A 27,833-nucleotide genomic window follows, 5' to 3' on the forward strand; every position below is an offset into this window, starting at 1 on the left:
AGAGCCAAACAATTTCCTTCAGGATTTGATAACCAATGTTCTTCTACCTGCTTCCAGAAGGTTTCCCCTTCCAAAATCCCCTTCTGATTTCAGACAGACAGACCTTCTCCAGGCTCAGCCAACAACCTTTTGGAAACACAATCCAATGATTTTGTAATGATAAATAGCAAAGGAGTTCTTATTAAATATGGGCATTTGTTATGGTTTTGAAACCACTCAGGAAAATGAAGACACACTCTAGATGTGTGAGCTGAGATTTTGGGGGGGGGTTCTCTTTCTTCTTTGCCCTAGATTGTCTTATCAACTCCATTAAATCTGCCACAGCATGTCTAGTAAAGTCTGTGCAAGAAACTGTACTGGCTCCATTTGGTGGAAGATCAGTGAGTTAGGATAATGAGAAGACGATGGTGTTTTCTTCTGAACAGGAAACTAATGGATGGTGAAAAAAGAAAAAAAGTGTCTCTGTGCCACCATCATCTGAATCGTCAATGCCAGATGTTTTTAAAGAAACAAAACCCAACAACTGTGTCCATCTCTGCTTCTGGCTATTTCACAAGAGGTGGTGACAGTCAAATAAAGAGATGTTTGTTTAAAGGGGAAAAACTGCTTCAAATCCATTAGCTACTTTGAGATTTGAGTCTCCTCTGTTTTGTAAGAGCTCTCCAACACCTCCAAGAAGTCCTCTTTACCTCTTTTCTGGAACATCTCACAAGGGGAGGGAAGTCAGGAGAGCAGGGGAGGCAGGAAACAACATTGACTTGATTATTATGTGGCATCTTCTTTGTCTCTCAAGCAGATCAGCCCAAAGTCCATGGGTGGAAGACCAGCTTATGCAGTTATGATGTCCCCATGGTTTTCAGCTAAGACCAGGCTGTTCCAGGAGTCCTGTTTGGAGCTAGTCTGTGGAGACTGGCTGATGGCTGACTGGTAAGCCTGCGGGGAAAGCTTCAGGGCTGAAATCGCAGGGTGAATAGAAGACCCATGTCCAGACATAGCAGAGACCGAGAATGCCTATGAAAAAAGGATGATCCTATAAACAAAGCTTCGAAACATAGAGGACCCTACAATTCCTGTAAATGGAGATAGTGCTTTTCTAATAACGAGAGAGCTGTGCACATGGCTGAGAATTTGCTGCAGAGCTCCAAATTACAGTTTATGTATGATGCTTCAGACAGACTCTTTCCTTCTTCTTCTATGTCCTGCTCTTTCCTGTTACTGCATATGGGGGATATTGTTCTTTTCTAGTGACAGAAATGATCATTTTACCTCCAAAAGCTTGAGATTTCATTGGCCTTGGGCTCTCCTAGCATACAAATGGCCTCCTGCATATTGCAGGACACGTAACAGTGCTATAAAAGGCTGTAGGTGCAAGATTGGTCCAGCACAACACTCAAGCACATATTTTTCTTCATGTGGCATGTTATTTAAACACTGGAGTTCTATGTTTGAATCCAAGAGGAGACAAACTATTATATACCACTGCCTCTTAATCTTGCTGTGATATGGGGATCCTTAACTGAGGCACAATTATTAAGCCTGCAGACATTCACACAGATCAGCTTCCAGATCTGGGTCTTGTTTAGCAGGAAATGCAACTTGCACAGATGCAGCGCTGGTCCCAAGACATCTAGTGGTGGATGTGATAGAGAACATGACTTTACCCTGCAGCTCTCTCCTGTCTTGCTGGCTTGGTTTACCTTTGCAGGGACTCAGCTCAGTTAGATTTGGGCTGTGTGAGTTTATTCTCCTCACACTGCATTTCACATGTATCCCAACACATGCCTAGCCAGTGGAGTGAAAGTAGGGCAATACTGCCAAATTCTGCCCTGCCCAGGTCAAATCAAATCAAATCAAGTCATGCAAAGGGAACTAGCATTTTCTTGTTACAGGGCTTATATAGCTGCCCAGCTAGGACTTCCATGCTTTCAACAAGGTGGCTACCTCATCATTCATTTGGAACTACTGCACATCATCAAAAAGCCATATTGTGCTTGTAACACATGGTAACAAAAATATGTATTTTCATTCTGTACCAGGGGATAGATTTCCTACTGTGAACTCCTAGATCCCTAGGTTGAAAGGTGGCAGCTTTTCCCCACGTAAAAGGTTTTGAGGATGTTCTCTTCACCATGTCTACCATAGTACTGTTCCCATCTTTGTCACATCTCCAGTATCTCCCCTCTGTACCTGAGAAATTGGGCTGGGGTGCCCGTAATGAGATGAGAGCCCTGGTTCTGTTTTTATGGGGCGCATTTCCTCAGTGGTTGTGGCACTGCTGCTGCTACTGGCGGAGCTGGTGGTTGGGGTAAGACTCTCGCTGCTGGATGGACCTGTGAGAAAGCAGGTGGTAAACTGGGCCCTTCCCAAAGAACTTTCAGTACAAGACTATACCCAACCACCCAAAGTTAGTGTAAGTAAAAAAAAAAAACAATGGGCAGGGCTTTCTTACTGCTGATAGGCATTCAAAGACATTCACCATTTTTGAAGAACCAGCCCATTTTGTGGTAGGGTGTCTGATTCATAGGGCACAAGCCCAAATTTCATTTTAAATGGCCACACATGCAAGTGCACACACACACACACACACACACACACACAGAGGCAGAATAAACTTTCTTGTTCAACACTTACCTGCTGGTGTCTTTGATTTGTTAAGGTTCTTTGGCTTACGCTTCCTTGTTTGAATGCCTTCTTTTCTCATTGCTAAAGGCCTTGGAACCTATGGACCCAAATATAAAAGATGTTGGTTTCTGTATGTCTAAAAAGTCATCTAGGAGAACTAGTTTTAAGGTCAGAAGGGAACAACAGGTCATCTAACTTACTTTCCTGTACAGTTCAAAGCAGAAAATTTCTTCCTGGCTACTGCCTATTTTCTGGAAAGGTACCAAGTCTACGTGGGAAGACCTCCCTTAGCCATTGATCCCACAGAGCTAGTCACTCTCATAGTCAGAAGCATACTGGGATTACCGGAAGGAATTTGTTGGGTTAGTGCTTTCCCTCATCCACCTTGTCTTCCAGCTTTGACCTGTCTCTCATAAATATTCCTCCATCTACCCTGAAGCACTGGAAATCCTTGAGATCATGAAGATAGATATATTTAAAAAAAAAAAAAAGGAATTTCCTAGGAGTAGCAATGGGAAGCAGAACTGGGACTTGCTACTACAGTTGCCAGGATGATGAACATCTCTATGCCTTCCATGGAGGGTGGCCCCATTGCCACTGATTGTGGTGGGAGAAGGACTGGAGATTTGCAAAGCTGCACCTTGAAGTCCTGTTTTGCCTTGGTGTACATGTGTAAATGTGTGCTTCACTCCAGCAGGACTCTTCTAGATATATCAGACATGAAGCCCTCACCAACAGAAAGAGCACTATCTAGGGACCCTTGCCAGAAAAGTGACAAGACTACAACCAAGTCTTAGCCGGGATCTGACACCCCATTTGGAAGGGCCCAGCCCTCCTTTGTGCTTCTGACTCAGGTATTTCATTGAAATGCCTGAATTTAGCTATGATGAATCTAGGCCTAGTTTTATTGGATTTTAAGACTTTGATGCAAAGGGTATCAAATCAGTATGCGAGAAATGCTCTGCATACATCACCCCTTGGCAGCATAAGCATGACTTAATGCTGGGGGGGACTAAGGCCCAGAAGGACAGAAGGAAAAACAACACCAGGAGAGCATAAAAAACGGTACAGCAAAGCCAATCACCAGCTCGGTGCTATCAACAGCCTCCCCATAAGAGTAAGGTCAATAAAGGCTTTACCCCATGGAGCTTCATGTAGAGTCCGCAGGCATTACAGACTGGTTCTCCCTCGGCATTTCTGCGCCAGAGTGTGGTTGTCGTTGTGTGGCAATTGGCACAAGAGAGGCCAACACGGCGGGAAGCCGACTGCGAGAAAAGACAGAGGAAGAAAATACATCAACCCTCCACTGCTACCACCAGCAGCATCTCAAAGCCCAAGGAGGTCTGTTCCAGGGCCCTGGCACCCTCCCAGGATCAGCCTGGCACACAGTTGCTGTTGATCTGTCCCTCTTCTTGTCTCCCCCTCCTCTTGCCTCTCTTCTCATTTCTCTGCTATTTTATTTTCTCGCCTTACTGCAGTGTGTAACACGACTGCCTTTTTTTCCCTCTTGCCTTTCAGCTTCTGCTTCAGGTGGGCCTGCCTTTCCATAGGCCCTGTCTCCTGCTTGCCAGTCCCGAGCAGATGTCTCCGCTATCCTGGGGCATCTCAAACGGTGTGCCTGTACAGCCTCACCAGGAGTGCAATGCATCGTGTAATCCCCACCGTGAGCGGACGGGATCTCTGCTTGCAGAGCTCTCTGGCATATCTCAGGTTCATAGAAGTGGGTTACTCAGTGACAGATTAATCCCATTTGTTATACTGAATATATTTATTTAGGAAGACAAACTGTTGTTACTTTAACCACCCATCTACAGTATATCCTTAGACATGTCCTCCTTTTCTTGGAAATTCTGTCCTGGAAGAAAGAGCAGATATTTGGCCATTTTTCCAAGATTTCCAGATCACTAACAGCCCAGCTAAAGGACAAGAGTGCATGTACAGATCCGCACAGCTCATGCACTTGTATTTCTCAAAGGTTTTCCAAGGAGCCTTATACCATGGCTGTGCAGATTTAAAAGCATGTGTTGCTGCTTGCTGTAAAACACTAGCTCTGGTACCTAAAGGGCAATTCCTGACTACGGATGTGCCCAGGGATAACAGGTACACCAGTAAATGAAATAAGGCAAAGGTGCAGACATTGACAGTGCTACATTGCTTCTGGCCAACAATGTCATATATCCTGCAAAATTAATGCAGGCTATGCAGGAATTCAGCTTCCTCTGCCATGGACACCCAAGAGCACTCTCCCCAGGAAATCAGTGGGAGCATTGCTCTGCACCAGTCCTCCTCCAGAGCAGATCGGGAGTGCACAGCTCCAGCTCCCAGACCCCTCTGAGCCAAGGGCAACCCTGGCAGGCCAGCTTGGTCCAGCCGCAAACTGACTGGCGGCGACGTAGCCTAGCTCAGTCCATAACCAGGAAGGTGTTTTCACAAGAGGGCGCTGGGTGGCTGCGGCTTGCAGCTGGCGGTGGTGGCAGCACTGAGGCTAGCAGTGTCATTTTTGGCACTTGCACGGGGACGACTGGGATCGAGCACAGACAGGTCTGGGCTATGCGAAGAGCAGGGCAGGTTGGAGATGGAACATCATGGAAGACATAGCAAAGGGTTCAGTGGGAAAACACAGCACAGAAGGAAGTCTTGCTGACTCCTTGCTGCCTAAGGATGGTGACAGTCATGACAGCCCCATGTCCCTGGGGCATGGGCAGGTTGCAGAGTCCTTCCCAGAAACCGTCACCTGAAACAGTCTGGGACAGGCAGGATATCAAAACTGAGCTATACCCATCCCTCAGCCAGAGCTCTGTCCCAGGTTCCCCATCCTGACCCCATAGGCCTTGGGACACTGTGAACTGCCCCACTGCCTTCTCCCACGTGCCCTGCTTCAGCTTGCCCAAGGAAGCAGGACACGGGGTCTCCAGGAAAGGCGGCGGGTCACTGTGAAGTGAGAGGGGTCACCCAGTGATGACCTGGGGGACAAGGACCCTGAGGGTAACAGAAGAAGGGCTGGTTGTGTGGTGGAGCTGGAAAGGGTTTCCATTTGTCCTAATATGCCTAAAGTGACCCTAAAGCAAAGACTGGCCTTTTGCTCAATGAATAACACAGTACCACCCCTGTGTCCTACACACCCCTTCCTCCACCTGGCCCAGACATCTCTGCAGAACCAGTCTGGACAGTACAAGGTAATGCAGTGCATCAAGCACAAGGTCATCTGGCTTATTTTGGAGATCCAGACCAAAGCCATCTGGCCTGGGCAGATGGGAATGGTGAATCCTAGGAGCTGAAATACTACCAGCACCTCCACCTAGCCAAGCCCTTTTCACCTCAACCTTGCAAGCAGCCTTGCCCCGCATGCACTGTGTGATCTTCACTTACCAGCCTCCTCTGAGGTTTGAACAAGGGCCGGTTGATGCCATTCATCTTGTGGTAGAGGCCACAGGCGTTGCAGAGGTAGTGCCCCGTGCCATCTCTCCTCCAGAGTGGGGTAGACATGGCCCCACAGTTGACACATTCTCGCCCCTCTGAATAATCATCAAAAAATTCTGCTGCCATGATGGGAGAAAAGGGAAAATACTTGGTTAATTATATGTCCATACATTTAATTTCTGGTCTGGTTCTCAATATTTGATTCCCAGAAGTAATATCTAAAAAAAATTATAAACATTCAGATTTTATAAGATGTACGAAACAGCTCTTCCCTGTGAAAGGAAGAGCAGCACCCCCCAAGATTATTGGGAACAGGAACCCCTTTTCCTGCCATACAGTGTTGGCTGAAGGATTTATGTAGCAGCAGGGATGGGCTGGGACACAGATAAAAGGGAGACAGAAATAGAAACCTTCCCTTCTGCTCTGACGTTATCCAATTTTCAAGACTGGGCACAGCCAGGGCAAACAGATTGGGGCAGGCAAACAACCATGTTTACAATCAAGACAAATTACCAGTGACCACGGACAAACACAAGCCTGGACCCACAAAGCAGAACTGCCCAGAAATCAGACAGTTGCCCAAACATCTCTTGTTGGAGCTCAAGCAAGCACGGGCAGAGAAAAGCATGCCTGTACCTCTGCACCATGCTCCCCACAGGACCGGACAGGACAGTCTTCCTCATCTGCCCCACACCAGTTCCCACCCAAGCCCCTCTGCAGAGAGGAAGCACTGTGGAGCCAAGGTAGAGACATTTACATGCCTTCAGCCAATTCCCTGCACAAGAAGCAGCTTCCAAACTGCAAGAATCCATGTGTGCAACCTCAGCCCTATGCTGTCAGCTAACAGACACTGGCCTTGGACATTCAGAGGTCTCAAAGACACTGAGCTTCCTGATGCAAATCTCCGTCATTCTTGATGTCACGCTCCAGGGCCTGGTGCATTCACTCATTACGCTCCCTGTTCACCCTCCACCAGGGCCCAGCTGCAACTGTGACGTGAGGGTGAGGACAATTGCTCTGGGTTGGGGCAGTCTGATCCATCTGCTATGACAGGTTCATATCATCTGCGAGGCAATGCAGAGCCAATACAACGTGTTGCGACTGCATCATTGTTTGGAGATACACGGGTCAGCTCACCCTTGGATACAAAACCCTCAAGAAGCCAAGGACAAATTTAATACAGTGCGCTTTGCCTAATAAAATGGGAGCACCTGATATGGGCCTTGCTGAGATGTAAATATAGCTGCCTCCAGTTGGTGTGAATCTTGAAAAGGCATGTTGCTAATGGTGAGCCCACCCAAAGGATATCATCTACTGAGATCAGTCTGAGGATGTATTTCTTATGTTACAAACCCATTCCCGCCTCTGTCTGGCTCCCCTCTCTACCCAAAGACAGAAACTAAGGCATGCACACATTCTGTTGTGGGCACCACAAAAGGAAGACCAGATGGTAAAATAACTGGGGAAGAGAAGAAAAGGACAAATAACAACAAAGAACTCTGCAACTTAGCATAGGCTGCGAATAAACCAGGCTGCTGGATGTGGGCTGAGAATAAACCAGGCTGCTGGAAAAGCCTGATTCCCAACATACTGTAGCACACAGGTGACTTTCAGAGGATGGCAAGAGCTTTGCACTAGGGCCTTGAGCCATTACAGAGCAGTATAACCTTAGCTCTTACAACATTTGTGCGCATCTTGCTATATTTTGTGCCTGTCCATCCTTTTGCTGTACAAGAATCTCATCTTTCCCCTGGAAGCCAAGTAGTTCACTAAACAGCAAACCAACAAAATTTGGCTTCCTGCAGATCTGTGTTTCAAGGCTGTGTAGATTCTCTGATACTCATAATGGTTATGTTGAAACATCAGTCTTATTCCCTCTCGTCTTCTGCGCTACTGACTATTTTTGGAAAAATTGTAAGAAACTAAATAACCACAAAACAAAGAGTTAAAAAATTACTGAAGTGTGGTTGGTACATGGAGACTCAGAGAAACAGATTCATGTGAGCTTAGTTTCCTCCAGAAAACCATGCTAAAAATGGCAAGAGATTAGACCATGTGGCGACAGGGAAATACTAGAAAACAGGAAATGAGTGCACCTAAAGGGCTCTGGAGCCAAGAAAGGAGGAATCCAGTATCTTCTTAGCAGCTTAGAAAAATCATTATGTCTGAGCAATTCTGACGGTTTGAGGGAGAATGGGAATCCCTCCAGGTGATATTTGTACATGTGGGCTCAGCAATACTATAGCCATAATACCCCACTTTCCTTTTTAAAATCAGCATTGAATCATAGCCAAAGTCTAGCTCAAATAAACTTCCTTTGAAAAGAGAAGGAATTGGAACAGTTGGTCAGGAAACAACTCATTTCCTTGAAAAATCTCAAGAAAGGAGAACATTTCACTATTTTTTAGAAGTTGTTGAATTTTTTGATTAACATTTTCCAAAAAAAGATGAACTATTTTCAGAGTAATGTTCATGCTGTGAGAAAATCCCTTCTTTGAAAATACTTCAGTAAAAGTTGTCAACATGATCTCAGAGAATTTAAAAGAGTAGAGTTAGTCCAAAGGTAACAGTTAAAACTCTTGACCAATATAAGTTGTGTCTGTGACTAATTATAGAATGTCATCTTTTCTGGAGATTTTTCCACTAGAAAAACAAATCCCGAAAGTTTTTAATCAATGAGAAAAGAAAAAAAAATTGTAGTAGACCATCAGAAATTTTAAAAGCTGGACTAGCTCTTGAATATGAAGGTCCCTCAAATGGGTATGATAAGAAGAAATGTCAAGTATGGAAATACTTTTCTTTTTAGATAAAAAGATGTTGAGTTGAAATCAGAAAAAAATTGGGTTTTTTTCTGAAAAAAATCAAATGTGCTACAGAATATTGAATATTCTTTCCTAGGAGTTTGTGTGAGACTCAGCTCCACTGTCCACACTCTTTTTACTGTTGATTTGTAATCTGCCCTCAGAAACCCCAATGCAAAACCACCTTGAGACCCTCTCCCTTTGCCCTCCCCATTCATTTGTATTTGTTTCCACTATATTCTTCACTACTTGTTTTCTTTTTCTTTTTTTTTTCCAGTTGCCATGGTATTTGGACTGGAAATTCTCCCTTCATGAACTTTCACTGATTTAACTTTCCACCAAAAGAATTAACCAAAACAACTTTTTTGCTTCCACAGCACTAACGTTTCTGTGATTTTTCCCTTTCGGATGCAGACAAAGGTGATCCTTGTGCACATTAATAAATGGGAATCACTGGTATTCGGGACCAGTGAGGAACAGACTTTATTCCCAGGGTACCTTGAGGCTTCATGCAATAGGTGGCTCTACCTAATCATAGCCCTCGCCAGGTGACACCAATTGGGTGTGTCCCCTGTTTACACCACCCAACACTGAGTCAGAAGATGACATTTGCGGAGTGTAATCTCATAAAAACACCAACCATTCCTAGAGCCCTGTCAGAGCAAAGAGAGCTCCTTGACTCAAGGGATCTCACCTGAAGGAAAAATATTCTCTCCTGCTTCAGGGTGTGCTTGATGATGGTAAATTCCTTTTAACAGGGATGCTTTCTAGAAGGACATGTCTTAGGCACTACTAGATAAAGTGACTCACAGAAGACAGCTTAAGCCTAATGAATGCCCTTTAGTGAATGAAAGAACCACTCATTTTGGCAGTAATGGAGAAATGGAAGACAAGGGACTGTATTTATTTCTCAGACAGGTGCTCTAATTTCAAAGCATCACTAAACTCAGCGTTGAAGTCACCAAGTCACTCTCTGACCTGACCTTCTGGCCACACAGCTGAGACAATCCCAGCTGCTCTTGAAAAGCTGGGGGTCTGTAAGGCAATGAGGAAGTATCACCTCAACAGCTGCAGCTTGGTTTCACATCCCTTCACATCCCTGTCACATTTGCTCAGGCCCTACAGACGCCCTACAGCACGCTACACCCATCTCCTCCCCTGCCCTCCAGTTTGACTCACCCCGGCCCAAAGGACTGCAAGAGACATGAATTCTACTTTTGTGTCTGCTGCAGGTTTCTGCCAATCTTTCCCAAAGAGCCTGAGCTTTAACCACTTCAGTATTGAGTAACTGTGCTTGGGATAACTTGGTAGAAACAAACTGAGCAACCAAAATATACAGGGCCAAGTTAGGAACTGGGTAAGGGTCACTTGAGCCATATGGGGTGTGTGAAATCCAACATGGGCACAGCCAGTATTCAAGACCTAGGAAACCCAAACGCTCAAAATAGCTGCTCACTTTGGAAAATCTGGGCCATGGCCTGCCTTTTTCCCCTAGGGTTATAACTGGGGCTGAGGCTACTTCCCCATGCCTGGGCACTCATCAGAAGGTAGCAACATCTCCAAGGTCCACGCCGAGACAAGCTCATTCCCAGTGCTCAGAGACCACAGTAACCATGAACCACCAGCATGCTGAACTATACCAGGCATGGAAGTCGCTGGGTTTCAAGTACACTGATTGTTTAATTTGCCCTTGTTATCAATAATACGGACTAAAGCATGGCTGGAGACTGGAGACTTCCCAGGAATAGCAGCAAAGTGCTTTCTTGGCTTCCGTCTCATGGCTGGAGCTCTAAATCCCAGCATTATGAGATCCCTTGACACTTATTCTTTCCCTTACCTTGCACTAGCAGCCGAGAAAGGAAACATTTATTCAGGCAGCAAATTGCCTGAACAGCTCCCTGAGGGACCCTGAACAATGGGAATGGAAGGAAAGGCTCCCCCAGTCGCACTCAGGGCAACAATTTCCGTTTCACGGCACAGGAGCCACTGCCTGATAATGGAGATTTATGGGTCCATCCAGTGACCTCTTTAATAGCCTTTCTGCTGGGAGGTACATCAGGGAAGATTTACTCTCTCCCAAAGCCAGGTATGGCCAGCACTGAGACAGGGCTGAGGAAATGATAACGTTTGCCAGTTAGACTTAAGCAGGAAACAGGCCCACCGTTGGAACAGCCTACTTCACTGCATGTACTAAATGGTCTCACGCTCCTCTTTGAACGTACAGATCCCCTGAGTGACTTTGCCCAGCCCTTATCTTAGATAGTATCAGTCTTTTGATCAGTCCTTCTTTTTATGGGTTGAGTCCCTGGGTCTGACACTGACTAATGATAATGGCTTTCAACTTAGTGCTTCACAAGACCACACCCTGAAACCATTAAATATCTCACATGAGAACACATCATGAAGTCGTGCTGAAGGACCTGGTCTATGGAGAAGATGGTGTGGCTCCTGTCCCTGTCCTGGTCATCAGCTCACTGTGTAAAAGGAGATCTCTTTCCCCTCACAGCTACTGTTTATGTGGACTGTAAGGTCCCCAGGGCAGGAAATGTCACTTGTGTGTTGCACAACAGTTTCCTAATCTTGGGTGAGGCCTTGAGCATGCTAATTTCAGAAATACTTTCCACAATGGGACATTCAGTCCCCAGGGAGTCAGGAACAACTCCCAAAGGAGGCACTGGGACCTAGTAGAGAAAAAGCATTCTTGGATATGGCCCTTCATGGCTCTTAGTCATTGGGAGCGGTCCTTTACATCACTGGCCAGGTCCACAGAGATCAACTGGAAAGAATAATGCAAAGCTCAACAAGCAAATGGATCTGAGGGCCACCAGTGAGCCCACACCTCCAGGCACACTTCCAGCATGGCTAGCACCATTCCCACACCTCTGCAAACTGCAACTGTGCCAGCCTGACAGTGCACCCATTCCTAAGTCCAGACCTTCTGTATTTGTTTGGGCTTTCCTTTAATGATCTTAAATTTGTTGGCCTTGAAGAGATCATCCTGAATGAGTAAGCCTGAGGATTTGGGACCCACAAACATGATAACAATAGAAGCACCTCTGATAGACAGATTGAGTCCTTCAGTTCAGAGTCAGCAGCCAATTTATAAGTTTCTGTTTCCAAACCAGCCTCTGGAAGGGGACAAAGAACCCTCCCTGCCCTGAATTGGGTCAGACCCAGTTGTTCGTGTATGAGAAACAACAAGGTTGTCTCCCTTCTTCTGCCCTCCAGCCCCCTCCTGCCTTCACCCCCTCTCTCTATTTGCTGGACAGAAAGAGACTTCCACTAATACAGCACTGGAGTTTTGTTTACAGATGGAGGGATATTTAATATCAACATTTCCCCCTGCAGAAGTGTCTTCTCAACCCAGTGAAGGAACTCAGCAAAGGAGAAGCTGTCCTTCAAACACAGCCAGGCACTTACAGGCTCTAAACAGAGCTTGAGAGTAGTTCTCCCTGTGGAGAAACAGTTTCCTAAAACAATTTGTTATGATAAGAGGTGAGAGACACGTTCCTGTGTATACATGAATCCCAAATGGACTCGCAGGGGTACTCATAGCTAAAGCAAAGGACATCAGCCCCTCTGACACGTGGGCACCCCGGGGGCTGAGAGGGTCCCAAGACACCATCACCTCCTGCTGCAAGGGAGAGCCAAGAGAGCAGGGCAGGAAGAAATGAGATTTACCATTCCCAGCTGCTCAAGGTGGTTTGTCTGGGCATCCTAAATCCCAAGACTGTTTCCAAAATCCCAAGGTAATAAAAAGTAACAATTGTAAACCCTTCTTACTGTTCAAGCCTTTAGTGTACCCTTAGGTAAGCATTTTGCTGCAGCTACCAGAGCTGAAAGCCACATCTTTTATTTCTTTTAAAATAGTTGAGATTCTTCCATAAATTGCATGACACCAGGGGCAGAAGCCTTAAAGGAAAAAAACCACCAAATATTAAAAGGTTTCTAGTCAAATCATAACAGTTTTAAGTGTTGGTTGTTCCAGTACTGTGGCAGAGCAGGGCTAAACTGGAAAACAAAACAGAAGGCAGTGAAAAACAAGGAGAAGCACAAAAGTAGAAAAGGCAGGGAAATAAAAGAGCCTAAATGTATGCCTTGGAAAGATCTGCAGCCAAGAGAAAGTTGTCTGTAAGTCTTTCCTTTTTTGATGGGGACATCATCAACTTGAAACGCACATTTGGTGGACCAGACGTGATATCTGGGATCAGAAAGCCCATGCCCCATATTTCACCCATCAGCTACTGGAGCTGAAGACATTTCTGTAAAGACAGGTTCTGCCCCTTGGCTTTGTTTCCTTTTCTTTCCCTTTTCTCTGCCCATTTCCCCCTCTGACAGAACTTGGGGGAAATTCGTACAGGACCCCATTATTTTAGAGGCTAATGGGACCTAGGTACATGGTTGGCAAGAGGAGAGCAGGACAATGTCTGTTTGAATAGTTACTGAACTGGCTGCTGGTGGAATGCAGTTCCCCATTCTCCTGCGATCAGATGAACAGAAGACATCACCTGTGTGATTTTGATCTGCAGGAAAGGGGGATAGATTCCTCATTATTAACCAAATGCATCATTATGATAGCTTCACAGAAATGGCTTGATGCTGTCCTGGATTGTTTTGGGTTTCCTCTGGCACATCAGATGACATCTACAGTGGGAAAAATGGTTGGTTACTCAGTTGGCTTCTCAGGTCAAGCAGCTTTCCCACTGCAAACCTAAAGCCCCTACTTGATTGTTTAGGAAACATTTAACCTACAAGCTGGCTGAGCTGCATGCCACTTTGAAAAGGCAAAGAAATCTGTTTTCTTCTTACCTCATAAGATGTCCTGGCAAGACTGTCCCTGTGCAACCCTCTCCAGGCCATATGTTTCACAGCAAGGCAAAGGGAACATTGCGTCCCTCCCCTGCAAAGCTCCCTGCTCTACCGGTGGTAATCCAAGGCCTATGGCAAACGCCACTGCCAACAACCAAGCATACTCTTTGCCTTCATGGGTGTGTTTTCCCCAGTTTGAAGGACAGTGGAGGCAAAAGCAGCCAAGGGACCAGCTGAGATCATGGAAACAGGTGTGCAAGAGGCACGTGTCAGAAAGGTTGGTCAAATCCTGGCCCTGGATTTGAGTTCAGTCTTGGTTCTGCAATAAGCTTTCCCTGAGCAGGTCATTTCATCTTCTTATGACACCGTTCTTCCCCCACAAGAAGGAGAAGAAGGCTCTTCTGTGCCTCACTGAAGGGAGACAACAGGAAAACTTTCAAAGGCCTCAGTTACATGTGCAAAGACAAGCAGTGGACGGCAGCAGGGTGGGTGGAGATGGGCTTGATTCTTCTAAAGTGAATTCAGACGAACTGCATCAAGGTACCAAGATGCTACATTTTTTCACCCAAGCACCTTCCAGAGAGGCCGTGCTCAGAGCAAGGCATGATGGGAGAACCTGAGCCCACCTAACCACTGCAAGGGAAGGTAGAGAACATCCAACCCAGTGCTCTGGGGATGTTTTAGTGCGTGATCTTGGGAAGTGGCAGGAGACGGTACTGGGGGACTGGTCAGCCTGGTCACTTGGAAATGCATAGACAGCTCTCCAGCACACCCAAACCACCAAACCCCAAACCATCAAGCCCAATGGTTGAACCAGAGCTGAGTGGAGAGATTGTCTACCCACATGCTGAAGCACCATGGCCCACATCTACAAGGTACACAGTCTGCTGCTATACAGGGGGCAGGATGCAAACACCCCTGAGGATGTAGGGGCCTGTATCTTCACATGGGATGGGGGTCTAACAAGCACTCCTCATGCTACTTTGGACACATGCCATCCTTTTCTCATGCTCCCCAAGGAGACCAGTCACACATAAGAAGTTACTCATACATACTCTTGCAAGTCAGGGGCTGTTGTGATGACAAGCTGACCAGAGACACAGCAAGAGTCTTACACCGCAGTTACCCCAGTCCCCTAATCCGGCACAACCCCAAGCTACAGTCAGAAGCGGCAGACCCATTCTTTCTCCCCACCCATCCCTAGCCGTTTATTCCAGCCACGTCAGTGGCTGTTGGCACTAGCAGTCATGAGACCATGTGATATGTCGGGTCAGGGAACAGATCCCACTGAAAGCTTACCCCAAAAAACACAGAAAATTTTTGCTTTTGGTTGGAGTGCTTGCTGGCCACCCCTTTGATGGCAATGCTTTCTAGAGAAACTTCTGACTGCAAAGATGTACTTAAGTGAACTCCAAGGTCTGCTTTCTTTTTTCTGGGATGCAGACCTGATCCCACCCACCAAGATGACCTCCCCTTTCTTACTCATACTTTCAATTCTTACACTCATAAATATCTGAGGCTCTTCTGATAAACAGGAGATTCCTCTACTTACTGACTGTCCAAATATTTTTTAACAAATTTCAGATCAGCATGGAGAGCCCAGGGCATGGCGAGGAAGAGGCCATCCACACGCAGGGGTCTGTTTGGCAGCAGGGACCTGGAACTGGTCTTTCTCTCATTTGACAAAGGAAAAACAGCAACAGCATTTTCCTCCCTGAAGTGTGTCTTGTCTCCAAATGGAGGTACCCTAGCAGAGGTTCTCCTTTGACAACTGCAGGGGAAAAGGCTACAGGGAGAAATGTGGAGAGTCAGAGCCAAGAAAAAATTGGGATTTCTAATGCTGTGATCCCAGCTGGGCAGCTGTTTCTGAGTTGGGCAGAGGCAATGAATCATCTCAGACACAAGCAGCCGTGTCTGATGCACCCACAGGGGACTGCAAGCAGATGTGCTACGGAGGCATGCCAGCCTGCTGCTCTGCAGCTGAGCCATGGGAACTGGCCTTATGGCTACTAGTTAACTGGTGAATTGGGGCCTGTTCTCTGACCCTAAGCCCAGCAAGTGGATTCTGGCCGCATTCAGACACTCTTAGCCTCCGAACTACAGTGATCACATCCAAGTTGCTTCCTGGGACCTCCACCGGGAAATGTTTGGGTCAGGGTGGGCTGGTCTGGGTGCAGACTGTGCTGGGGCCATGCTAACGACTGCAGAGTGTGGTCTGTCAGGTTCCTGTGCCTGGGAGCTGGCACCATTTCACTGTCAAGCCCAATACATCCTTCGTGCGCTCTCGGCCCTCTCAGGCTACTGCAACGCAGTTGATGGGCTGTAACTCCTTAAGCTGCACTAACCCAACGGTTTGTGTCCGTATACCCAGATCCTCCCATAGCATCTGTCTCTCTGCCTAGATACCTCTCCCTGGCATCTGTCCCTCTGCACCAACACAAGGTTTCATACTCCTGCCCATCATGGGGGCAAATCAGAGGGAAAGGTGGGAGCTGAGCCAACGTGTTTTGTGTGCCCAGTCTGGCCTGAAGCCATCAAAGCAGAAGAAGAAGGTCACATACCTTCTCTTAGCTACATGCTCTGTGTAGGACGGAGAAGCCACCACCCAAATGGACCAAAGCCAGTGCCAGTTCTGGACTCAGGCAACTGGTGCTGTTTGGGATCATTGCAAAGAGTTCAGGGAGAAGCTAACAAGATATATTTAGACAACAGAGCCAAACTCTTCTTGGTACCAGGAGATGACACAACAAGGGGCAACAGCACAAACTGCAGGTTGGGCATTAGGAAAAGCTTTTACCTTAGGAGGTGGTGCAGCACCGGATTGGGTACCCAGAGTGGTGGGGGAGTCTCCATCCCTGGGAGTTTCTAAGCTTCAGTCAAACAAAGCCATGACTGACCTCATCTAGGATTGGCAGTAGTCCTGTTTTGACCAGGAAGCTGGACTAGAGATCTATGGGTGTCCCTTCCAACCAGCATTTCTGCAATTCTATGACACCAAAAATTTGGGGGGGGGGGGGGGCGGTTGGACTCAGACTGATGCAGTTCAGGGGGAAAGATATTTATCCAAGTCAAATGGGCAAAATCTTGCTTGTAGAAATACAAGAAATATGATTTTTTATTATTATTACCGTGTATATGTATGTGTGTGTGTGTGTGTGTGTGTGTGTGTACTTTATATATAAATATATAAACATGTATGTACATATATATGTATATACTGTGTCCTTAAGAAGGAATGGTATTTCACCAAGCTAGGAGTCGTCTCAAATCAATTCTCTTTGCTTCTGCTATTAGAATTATTATTCTGTGGCTATAAAGAACATAGCTATATAGAACCATACATATGTAAATGTATAAATATATATTTATACATACGCAAACACACACAACAGGTATACATATATAGCATAAATATATATGATATATAGGAATATGTAGGCTATATTTAGCTCCACATTCCTAAAAGCCATCTCTGAACTTGAGGGCATTAAACAATATTGACAATTACGTGCATATTCAAGCCCCTGCCCCGGTTTTCTTTAGTTCGCAAATTTAGATATAACCTCTGAGTCCAACTCTGAGTTATTATGCTGGCAAACACCATTCAGGGACTCCAGAGAGAGGAGTTACACCGAAGTAAGTTAGGCCAGATTCTGGCTTATGTACGGGAAGGCAGCCAGAGACAAACAGAAAGGTGTTTACTACAGTGCATCATGTTACACAGGACAGTTGGTTTGTCTAACCCCTGGCCATTCTTTTTTCCTGTTTTATTAGTTATTCTGAACGATAAGTCAACTCAGCCCCCAAGAGGGGCAGGAGGATAGAGTGATTCTCCCAGCCACTGATAAAGTATCTGAAAAGGTCAGTTCAGATCTCAACAAGCACAGAAATTGCAGCCCCGGCCAATAAAGCGGCAGGTACCAAACTTATCAGGGCAACCTATAACTTGCAGTTTTTCTAACTCAATTGATTGGACTTTTTATCTAAAATAACAGACATTATAAGATAGGCGAAAGTCGAGATAAGGAACAAAATTGAGTAGTCTTGAATCAGATCAGCTTGGGGACAGGTTCAAACTCCCACACCTGCCCTGGAGGAATCAATGAAAGTTTCTTGGCATTGTCCACTCATTTTGAAACGCTGCTAAAGTTGAGTGAACTTTGAGACCGCGGCGTTTATTCTGTGATTATAATTAACCTGCTCACCCGTTGTTATTGATTTCGCATGAAGGGAGGTGACAGAGTCTGACTGGATGTTGGTTTAGAAATATAAATGGCTGGGAGGGGAGGCAAAGAGGCACGCAGCTGACTGTGCTCTTCCCTGGCTGGGAGCAAAAGAAAACGGGGTTACTCCACCCAGGGGAGTTGCTCTGGCTTCTGCTTATGGTCCTGTTTGTGCTGGGAACAGGAAAAAACCTTCAGGGCCTGATCTTCGCATCCACACAGTCAGGGTAAATCCCAGGGCTGAAGATCGACCCCATCACTCTTGAGACATGAGGACTGAGCATGGGAAGCCTGTGAGAAAACCTTCCGTCCGGCTCAGGTTCCAGGGCAGCAGGGCATCCCCCCAGACCCAGGGAGCATGAGGAAGACGTCCCCCACCCCGAGCCAGCTGCCTTCCTCGTGCTCCACTTCACCACGGCATGTCCCAACTCAGAGTCCTTCCCAGCAGCATGTCCCCCGGGCAGTCAACTCCCAGGACCAGCACTCACTTCCTGAAATAATCTCAGACATCTGGGGCCAAACATACCATTCAGAGGAGTCCTGATGTCTGCGGCTCACCTCCTAGCTGTTTTTTACAACTCCAACACCGCAAGCCCTGCACGATGGCTCCCTAGCTTCCAGACCCAAGGACTTGGCTTAGAAACTCATAGAATTTAAAATAATAAATGGTAGATTATTTTTATGTCTCTTTTGGAGTTTGAACATTTAGGAATCAGGGTTTCCCAGCTTTCCTGTTGTCCAGTAAAGCTGTTTACCTCCCCTTCCAGCAAAACCAGAGATGCATATATAATAACATGACTCCAGAAGCTGGAGCTTGAAGGAAACCCAAGGCACACCAAAGCACAAGGGCCAGCAGCAGCTGGAGGTGGGCAGCTAAGGGGTACACAAGGAAGAGATGCCTCCAACACTGTTTGGAGATGTATGCAGAGCCAGAAGAGACAGTAAGCCCCAAAGGCCCATCTCCGCTGGCCCAAAGGGCCAGGGCATAGGCCCAGCCACAGCTCCAGCCAGGGACTGTTCCCGAAGGGCAGCGGAGAGAAGACCACCAGCTCCTGGAGCTGCATAGATGCCACACTGTCCCATCTGCCCTCAAGGCCAGAGGACAGTCCAGGGCCTGTTTTATTTCCTATTATAGGCATAACAGGCAAGCACCATGCAAGCAGAAGCTGTGAAAAGGAAAGAATTGGCAAAATATTGCTCAGTGGGAATGCCATCGTCTCCTTTTCCCAGCTCGCTCCACCGCCTTCTCTTCTGCTGTACTCAGATTTTAACTTTTTAGAAGCATCTGATGGCTCGGTATTTGTACAGCAACAGGCACACAGCCCCATACTCCAGCACACCATAAACACGGCATTATGGCTATAAACATCAACTGGGCCATGCAGAAAGCTCTGCGGCGCCTTGGGAGGGAGAGCAAGAACAAGAGCAGGCAGCAGTGTCCCACTGCAGGACCTCTCCTGAAATGCTCCCCAGCAGACACCAACCTAATTCCTGGGGATTAGGAGGAAACATTTCCACGCAGCTATTTTGTTATCCAGGATTCAGAAGTGTCTAGTACCAGTCCCTGGTGGAGACGGGAGAGCAGCCCTGCTGGATCTCTGATCTGGCTGGCCTTTCCCTGTCTCCGCTGCCAGTGGAAAGCTGTTGCTTTTCCTTTACTTTCCATGAATTATTTTTCCCTCCTCCATGAACAAACGGAGTTTCTGACTCCCCCCCAAAACTGGCGCTAGCTATTTGAGCCCAGCTGGCTCCGATAAGGGGATCACCAGCTTTATGGGTCACTAAAAATAAGAAAAAAAGCAAATCCCTTTATGCTGCGACTGATAAATCCAGTGGCCGCTTTCCAAAAAAGGAAAAAAAAAAAAGGACCCACTGGCTTTTTGAGAGCTTTCTGGTGCAATGAGATATTCACCTACAGAGGGAAGCTGTAGATCTCCAAATAGTTTGCAAGGGGTTGCATTTCTTCCCTGCATGTCTTCCCTATGGAAGCTTCTCGTATGGGCCCGATCCTGCATCGGCTTCCTTTTCCATCCGAAAATCCAAAATGGAATTTTTCATGTGTATCCATTAAAGGTTATTTCAGTAGGAGAGAGAGGTGAGAAGGGCACAACTTTGGTCCCCCAGGCAGACGGTGAATCCCACAGAAGCTTTAGGTGCACAGACTGGCCAAAGCGGATTAATCAAAAATGTCTCTGTGCAGGCAAATAACTAGAAAAAAAAAAAATCACTGGGCACCTTTGGAAAAAAAAATTATTTTTGCTGCTATTTGACACTCTCCCAACTTGGCTTTAAAATCCAGGCCTTGTTAAAATCAGAAAGCTGAAACGTTTCAGAGCTGATGACGGGGTCAGATCTACGTCCAACTTTGAAAATCTCTGCCCAGAGCTTCTTTCCTAGTGCAGCCGGCTGGCTCTCTACCGAGGGTCCAGCTGCCTGTGTTTTTTGGATGAGAAAATCCAGCTCCATCTTATCATATGTAAAGAAAAATCATAACCAAGTGCACTGAGTGTTTTAAAAAGTGAAATAACAAGGGAAATACCGTGAATCTGGCTCTGCCGCAAGGGCTTCTAATCCACATTCTGATTTTCCAAAGAACACTATGCGTGGCCCCGATTTTCCAAGCAACAACTGACCTCCCGAAATACTGTCCCACTGCAAAGAAAAGCCAAGTCCTGCTATCATATAAGTTACAGCAATTTCTAATAGCAGAAACTCAGGAGTTTCAAAAGAAATTTTAATACCAATTGTACCACTCACTGTGAAGGCAAGGATGATTGAATTTTTTTCAAGTACTGTGACGCACGTATAAGCACCCATGTATACAGACCTCACTGCTCTGGAATGGCAGATAATTGTTTTTAATTTGCCATTACAGATGTATTTACATCTAGGACCAGCCACTACGACTGGTTATCTGAGAAAGAATCGTTAACATTAGAGCAATTTTAGTATTTTGCCATCTGGATGTTTAATATATGTAAGATAACATTGTCCCGAAAGCTTTTTTTTCACCCCCAAAGTAAGAAGACCTCAATTCAACCTTACGATTAAGTTTGCTTTTACAATTTGTTTTAATTTTGGATTTAAGAGCAAGTTCTCACAAATTGTCCTGGTTATTTAAGCAGTATTTCACGATCACACACAAAAGGCATATTTACACCTTCCTGCCAGACGGTCAGAAGGCAGCGTGAATTAAAGACCCATCTACAAGACAAATATTTTGGAGGAGACGGTGAATCCGGTGTACTCAAACAGCAAATCTCCATTTTTGCAATTTGACAGGCATAATGAAATATATCCCTCCAAAAAGGAGTCATGCCAGTAACAGCTCAACTTTGAGGTTATAACTGAGGGGTTTTGTCAGCGCGGTTGCGTTAGCTGCGGATCGCACGTCGCTGTAACGCTGGCCGACGCGGCCGTCCCGGCAGAAATCGGCATTTCTGCATCTGCCCTCCAAACGTGGGCAAAACGGGCTGATTTAAGCCCATGATCTGTGCTCCGGACACACGTCATCGGCAGGTTTCACAGGCAGCAGTGACCCCAAGAGGGAAGGCAGACGCCTCCCGTGAGTTTTTTATAAAAGGGTCGCAAAAGCCGCGTTCCACGCAAAACTTTCGGCCGCTTCCACCTTCCTCTCCCCAGTGCCCAACGGGACCTTTTCAAAGCGGGGAGAGATTCCCGAGTGCCGCATTTCTCCATCCTCTTTTTAATAAGGAAATTGTAAGGAAGGAAGGCTGTACCGGACCGGTATGCAGGGCAGGGAATTTGGGGACAAAACCTACAACAGCCTAAGAAAAAAGGTGCATTTGCACCGTTCCTCCTGCACGAGCCAGGCTCCGGCGGGGAACTGCCGGTTTCGAGGAGCAAAAATTTCAGTCCAGAGCTCTGTACTGATGAGAGACAAGGTCTCTGCAGGTTTCGGGACGACGCATTAGCAGATCTCACTGCTTGCACTGGAGTTTTCAACGAGGTTTTTTTAATTGGATTTTCCTTAAGATTGCATTTTTTTTCCCCTTTCGTTTGAACAACCGCTGCGCGCATCCCCCTTACGGCAACAGGCTGCCAACCTCAGGCACAAAAGCTTGCTAGTCTTACCGAACCTCTGCTACATTTTCACCTGGTTTGGGGTTTTATTTGATTTTTTTTTTTTTTAAATAGTATCCATTTTAAAACATCCTTAATTTTACAGCCACCGAGAGCCAGATACTTTGCCCGTTCGAAATAGCCAGCTCCCTCCAGCATAACCAGCTTGGGAAGCACCTCTCTGCCTGCCGAGCCAAGGTTTCTCCATCATCTGAAGAGCACAGAGACAGCAGGATCGGGTCCAATTTCCTTTGGTAAACACCGCCAGATAAACATTCATCTCTTTCCAAGGATTTAGCCACTTTTCCCCAAACTGATGGAAATACAGAGAAAGCAAAATACAGGCTGTTCTCTTAAATTAAAAAAGAAAAAATGCTGTTATTGTTATAGGAATAAAGTCATGCACATGCATATATGCGCAGAGAAGAAAAATAATTAATCCTTGCTTAATAAGGTCTTAGATTCAATGCCACTATCCATTACTTCACAAAAAAAAGCATTTATAATATATTATATACTACAGCAGAGCTGTTCTATGTAATATTTCACATTTGTAGTGAATAATAGGGGATTAAGCGTAGTCATCGATAAAGGTATTGTATTATTAGTAATGGCGATACAGCACTGTCGATCATATTTTTATTATTATTGTTGCTTTATTTACAATTTTAAACGCACTCTTTGGGGCTTTCTAGGGTAAAAAGCAGTTGCGTGCTTGGGCTAGGCCTCACATTCCCATGCCCCGATTCTACGGGTTTTGTCCCCAAACCCAGCGGTGCCGGGATCGGGCCCCTCAGACCGAGCCAGTTCGCTCTCGGGAGCCATCCAGAGGGATTGGAGCTGGCGGAGGAGAGGGGGCAGGATGAGACTGAGCGGTGACAATTAAATTAGGCTGGGAAGCAGGAGGCGGTTTTAAACCCGCGGCGGAACGAAGCCCCGGGCCAACCTCCCCGCCGGCGGGCGCGAGGTGAGAAACGCAGCCGCTTCCAAATCAGGCCTCCATGCGTCTCCGGAAGGGCCCGCGGAAAGCTGCGACGGACCAGACCCGGCGACTTCGGTCCTCGGCCCCCGCGACAGGCGTCAGTCATGCAACAGTCAATTCCAATTTTGGAAAAACGAGGGCCGTGAGCCGCACGTTCGCCCTAACGGCGCTTCGGGCGAACGGGAAACGAGGCCGGAGCGGAGCATCCTGGGACCGCGTTCCTTACCCCCAAACCCCCGCGCGCTTCACCCTTTAAGCACACGTGCAAAACAGAGAGATGCATCCCCCGGCCTCATTGCGCTGACAGCACGGAAAGAGAGATGCTCCGGTCTATCCGGAGATGTATTTCGGGACGTTTCCCCGGGGCGCCTGCTCCCAGAGCGGCCGCGCTCCGGGGAGCAGCTACCTTGCCCTTAGGTGTGCAGGGAACGATACGGGGCTGTTTGCAGGGCCAGAGGATTGCAACAAATGCGGATGAGTCACCGGGAACGCCGGCCCGGGAATGCTACGGGGCAAATCTCTTAGCATCCCTACGGGAAACCTTCAGATCTGAAGGCTTTGATCTTTCCAGACGCTGCTGCCGTGTCCGAATCGCGACTTTTCGGGGACCCGGACTTCGACTTCGCCTCGCGGGGGAAAAAACCGAACAGAAATGCCCACAAACGTGGGCCCCGAACGGCTCCCAACCGGATGGACAAAATTGCTCCCCATGGTGATCCCGCAGCAGCGGCAAAGCCTCTGCTTTCCCCAGGTTTGCACCGGCGCAAAAGCAAGAAGCAAAACGGCGCCGGGTGGGGATGGAAAAGCAGGATCCGACCCTCCATCCTCGGCGCGAAACAGCCTTTCCAGGAGGCAGCAAGCGGCGCGGGGCCGAAAGCGCCGGGCGTCCCTCGCCGGGGGGGCCGGCCTGGGGGCAGATCCCCCCTCCTGGAGCCGATGTGGATTCCCTCAATCCACACTCCCTCCTACCCGGCGGAGGGGGAAGGGGCACGGTGCCCGTCCGCGCCAGTTTTGGGACGCGTCTCAAGCCGCGCTCGCGGAGGAGACGGCTTTTGGCGCTGGGCAGGGAAGGCTCCTGGAAGGAGACTTTACAGCGGGCTCTTTTCATGCATCATTAAGTCGGGAATTCATTATAACCCTGTCTAAGCGAATGCCCGGAGCAAGTTCACGGCCTCAGCCACCGGGTCTGATCCTGCCCTTCAGGGTATGAAATCACTCACCAAATGCACCTTGAAAAGCCCAAATGAGGCATTTTGAACTCGCACCGGCGAAAGCTTTCCAAGCAGGCCCGTGTGATTTATGCACCCGCCTTCCCCAGCGAGCTAAATTTGGCAATTTTTAACCTGGGCCAAAAATTCCCATCATTTGGCTTGATGAGCAAGATCTTTATTTATTTATTTTTTTCTTCAGTCTCATTTTCTAATCATCCTTGAATACAGATTGTCACAGCTCCTTTCCCCAGGGCACAGCTTTTCAGTGGAAAATAAATGCCATCCGCAATTGCACAGACCGCATATCTTTGTATATCCAGCTACACCTGCGTAGACTTGGTCTTAATTATTAAAAAGCAATATTTTTAATATTGCAATGGTCCTAATGACGCTCTAGAATCAGCACTTTAAAAAGGTGGGAGTGTGTCCAGGAAGCAAAAAATCACTCGAGGAAAATGAGAGCCCTGCAAAAGCACTTGGACCTCGATTTACCATAGCCTTGCAGGAGGGGCTGTATTTCTACCCGCGGATTCCTCGTCGCGGAGGGACTAAAAAATATCTTCGGTCCCAAGGAAAGTCAAAGGAAGGAGTCGGGGCTCTGCTCGGCCACAGAGTCAGACCTGGCTGTGCACTTCATCCGAGCACCTCCGTGCCCAAAGCATCCCCCCAGGCTGGAAAAGAGACCCCCGGAAACAACCCCCGCTCCATCGCGATGCCCGCGGCCAAGTCCCGCCGACAAAACTACCCGCCGGGGGAGCTGCCTTTTAAAAAAATCCCCATTAATATTTTAAAAATCCCCTTTAATATTTTAATACTGAATTTAGCACGCTATGGCTTTCAGCCGGTTTCTGTTTGAAGTAATGCTTTTTTTTTTTACTGCGAGCACTTTTTATTTGAAACCCAGGTGCTGTTTCCACGTCCAGGGCGGAGGTACAAGCAGACCCACCGAAATAAAAACCCGCGGTTTATGCTGCGCTTCCCTGGGCGCTGCGAGGAGACGGGACGCAACACCATGAATCCAGCAACAGAATCAGGACCTCGCTTTAGAAAAGGTTCCGGCTCTTTCCTCCCTGCTGACAGCAAAAAACAGTCACTAACATTTGCTGAACTAGCTCCATGCATCCGATCTACCTGCCGCTGTAAAAGACCCCGGACAAGAAAGGTCTTTGGCACCAAAGCCACAATCTGATTGAGAGACCTGCAACACAAACCACTGCTTAACGCAGGGCTTGAGACACCAAAATCACTACGTAAAATAGGCTAGGCCTGAAAAGCTGCCGGGTATTTCTGTAGATGCAATGCTTCATTTGCAATAGTTCATTTTCAAGCATTTTTATTATTAAGAGCCCGTTTGAGACCCTAGCAAAACGTCGATATTTTTTTTTTCCCCCAAGGAAGAGATTACATGGTAGTCAAATGCAAAAACAGAAGTGCCCTTTGCAATAATATTCAATAATTCCTGGTTTTCCTACATGTTCTGCCTTTGCAACGCTTCTCAAAAACATCGCCTGGTTGTCCCAAGCTTATTCCTTAAAGGTAATCTGCGCCCCATTTTAAGGAAATCCTAATGCCCATAGAAAAGCAAAAGGCACGGCAAGGGCCAGGCTTTCACCAATACCTGACTTTCATTTCTGTAACTTGTTTAAATAATAATAAAGGTAAAGAAAATCTTTGTAGGCAAGAAGGAAAAATTCCACTCCAAAATGCAGGTTAAAAAGCGGCATCTTAAAACATATTTGCAGATAAATCTGAGTCATTTTCTTCCTGACGTGCTTTATTTTTTAACTCAGACTCTGAAGCAAGCGCAAATACCTCCATAGAAGGAGCATGTGGAACAAAAAAGGGATTTAGAAAACTGCAAATGCCCCACATTTCTCTCCCCCCAAAACGCCACTGTTCTCCCCACTTCTCCCTTTCTCCTCGGTACAAAATAGGCAATATTTTAACCCTTTTGGGCCAATTCCTGGGTGTAGAACCAGAAGCGCTTAATTAAATCAGTGCGTCGGCTCTGAGAGCTGGATCAGCACGACAGAGCTCAGGGTTGGGATTTGGGGCAGGGAGACCCTAAAATTCAAGGCCGGCTCGCTCAAATGGGCTCAGCCACCTGCGAGTCCCCCCCAAAGGCAAAACCGGGCCGGTTGTCCCGTGCAAGACGCTGCGAGAAATGCGGATCCATTTGTTTTTTGCCTTCTCTACTGTGTCTTCCCCCCTCGGTGCCACATTTCCCTTCATTTTCCTGTGCTCCTACACCATCTTGCCTAATAGAACTTTCCAGAAAAAAAAAAAAAAAAAAGGACATAAAAACATGAAACAACCCGAAGGCAGACGTGGGGTGCGCGGGCCAGACTTCTCTTGTGCCTTCAATCCCTACTGAGCCCTTTTTACACCTCAAGCAACTCTGGGAAGGGGCAACCTACGGAGCATCGTAGTCCGTATACACCACGGTCATCCCCGTCGTGGGCCCTAAATGCCCACGGAGCTATTTCCATGCCCGGCTCCCATCCGGAGCAGGCCCTTACACAGGCGTTCGGTGCACAATTTCTTGTGGCCCCTCTTTTTAATTGGGGCCTTTTCGTTTGGAACAGCCTTTTCTCCGGCAGGGTGTCGTGGAGGAAGGGAAGAAGGTGCAAGGAGCACCTACGGCGCAGCGGGGACCCCGGTATTTTGCAGCCGAGCGTACTGCAGCCGGAGACGGTCCCGTCCTCACCGAGTCGGTGCTTGCAAAAAGCAAAGCCCTCCGTCCCGTCCTTCGCGCCCTCCTCGCCCTACCCGCGCAGGGGTGCGCGCACAAAATTAAGGGGTCATTGGGGTGAAACCCGCCACCGCTGCCGATCGCAGCCCTACCTGGAGGCTCGCACTCACCGATGTTGGCGTGCCTGGCGGCTCCGGGCGTCCCTCTGTTCTGCAGGTTGTGTAGCATGGGGCTGTCGAAGGGCGAGGAAGTCCAGGTCGTGGCCATTTCGGGGCTCATGTAAGCCGGGTAAGGGCTGGAGTAGGAGCTGCCGAAGCCCCTGCTGTACTGCTCCCTCCCGTTGGCAGAAAGGCTCAAGGAGCTGCTGTAAGCCGCCGCGGCCTCCCGGGAAGAGGTGGCAGGGATGGGGGTGCTGGTGGAGAAGGAGAACCGAGGTGACACAGGCGGGTGAGAAGATCCGGGGTTGTAAGCGGCGCTTTCGGCTCCGGGCTGAGTCCAGATGGAGTGGCTGGAGACGGGGCTGCCTTGCTGGGAAGAGCCCCCGCTCTGGAGGTAAGGCAGGCTGGGGAGCATCGAGGTGACCCTCGTGGTGGGCACGTAGACGGGGGACGCTGCGGCCGCGCCGTGCATGAAGCCACCTGCCCCCTCGTACGCCGGGGGGCCGGGGTTAGCCGCCATGGCTAAACTCTGGTACATCTCGCAACGGGCCCCCCCAAACCCCAGCCGGGCCCGCGGGCACAATCCAGAGCGGTGGCGAGAAGGTGCCAAACCCGGGCTCCGCTTTCCCCGGCCGGAGGTGCGGCGAGCGGCGGCCGGAGCGGTCCCGCGTGGGTGCTGCCTTCCAGCCGACACCGACAAACCACCAGCGCGGCGACTCTCTCCACCCCCCCCCCGCCCCGCCGCCCGCCTTCCCCACCTTCAGCACGTCGGGCCGCCGGTTCGAGCCCCCAAGCGAGAAGTTCGCGCTCCCTTCGGAGGAGAGTTTTTAGC

The 27,833-nt window shown here is 47.9% G+C and overlaps 1 protein-coding gene across 1 annotated transcript; it reads right to left on the reverse strand.

The window, feature by feature from the left end:
* Positions 1-828: 828 nt before the first annotated feature.
* GATA4 (GATA binding protein 4) lies at positions 829-27,705 on the reverse strand. Its single transcript, XM_067294864.1, has 6 exons — positions 27,014-27,705; positions 5,992-6,161; positions 3,762-3,887; positions 2,632-2,719; positions 2,188-2,330; positions 829-1,011 (listed from the first exon to the last, which is right to left on the reverse strand). Exons 1-6 carry the CDS (start codon positions 27,537-27,539, stop codon positions 829-831), a joined length of 1,236 nt encoding a protein of 411 aa, XP_067150965.1. The 5' UTR covers positions 27,540-27,705.
* Between the last annotated feature and the right edge of the window lie 128 nt (positions 27,706-27,833).

Source organism: Apteryx mantelli, chromosome 3 (genome assembly GCF_036417845.1).
Source record: "Apteryx mantelli isolate bAptMan1 chromosome 3, bAptMan1.hap1, whole genome shotgun sequence".
Classification (NCBI taxonomy): Eukaryota; Metazoa; Chordata; class Aves; order Apterygiformes; family Apterygidae; genus Apteryx; species Apteryx mantelli.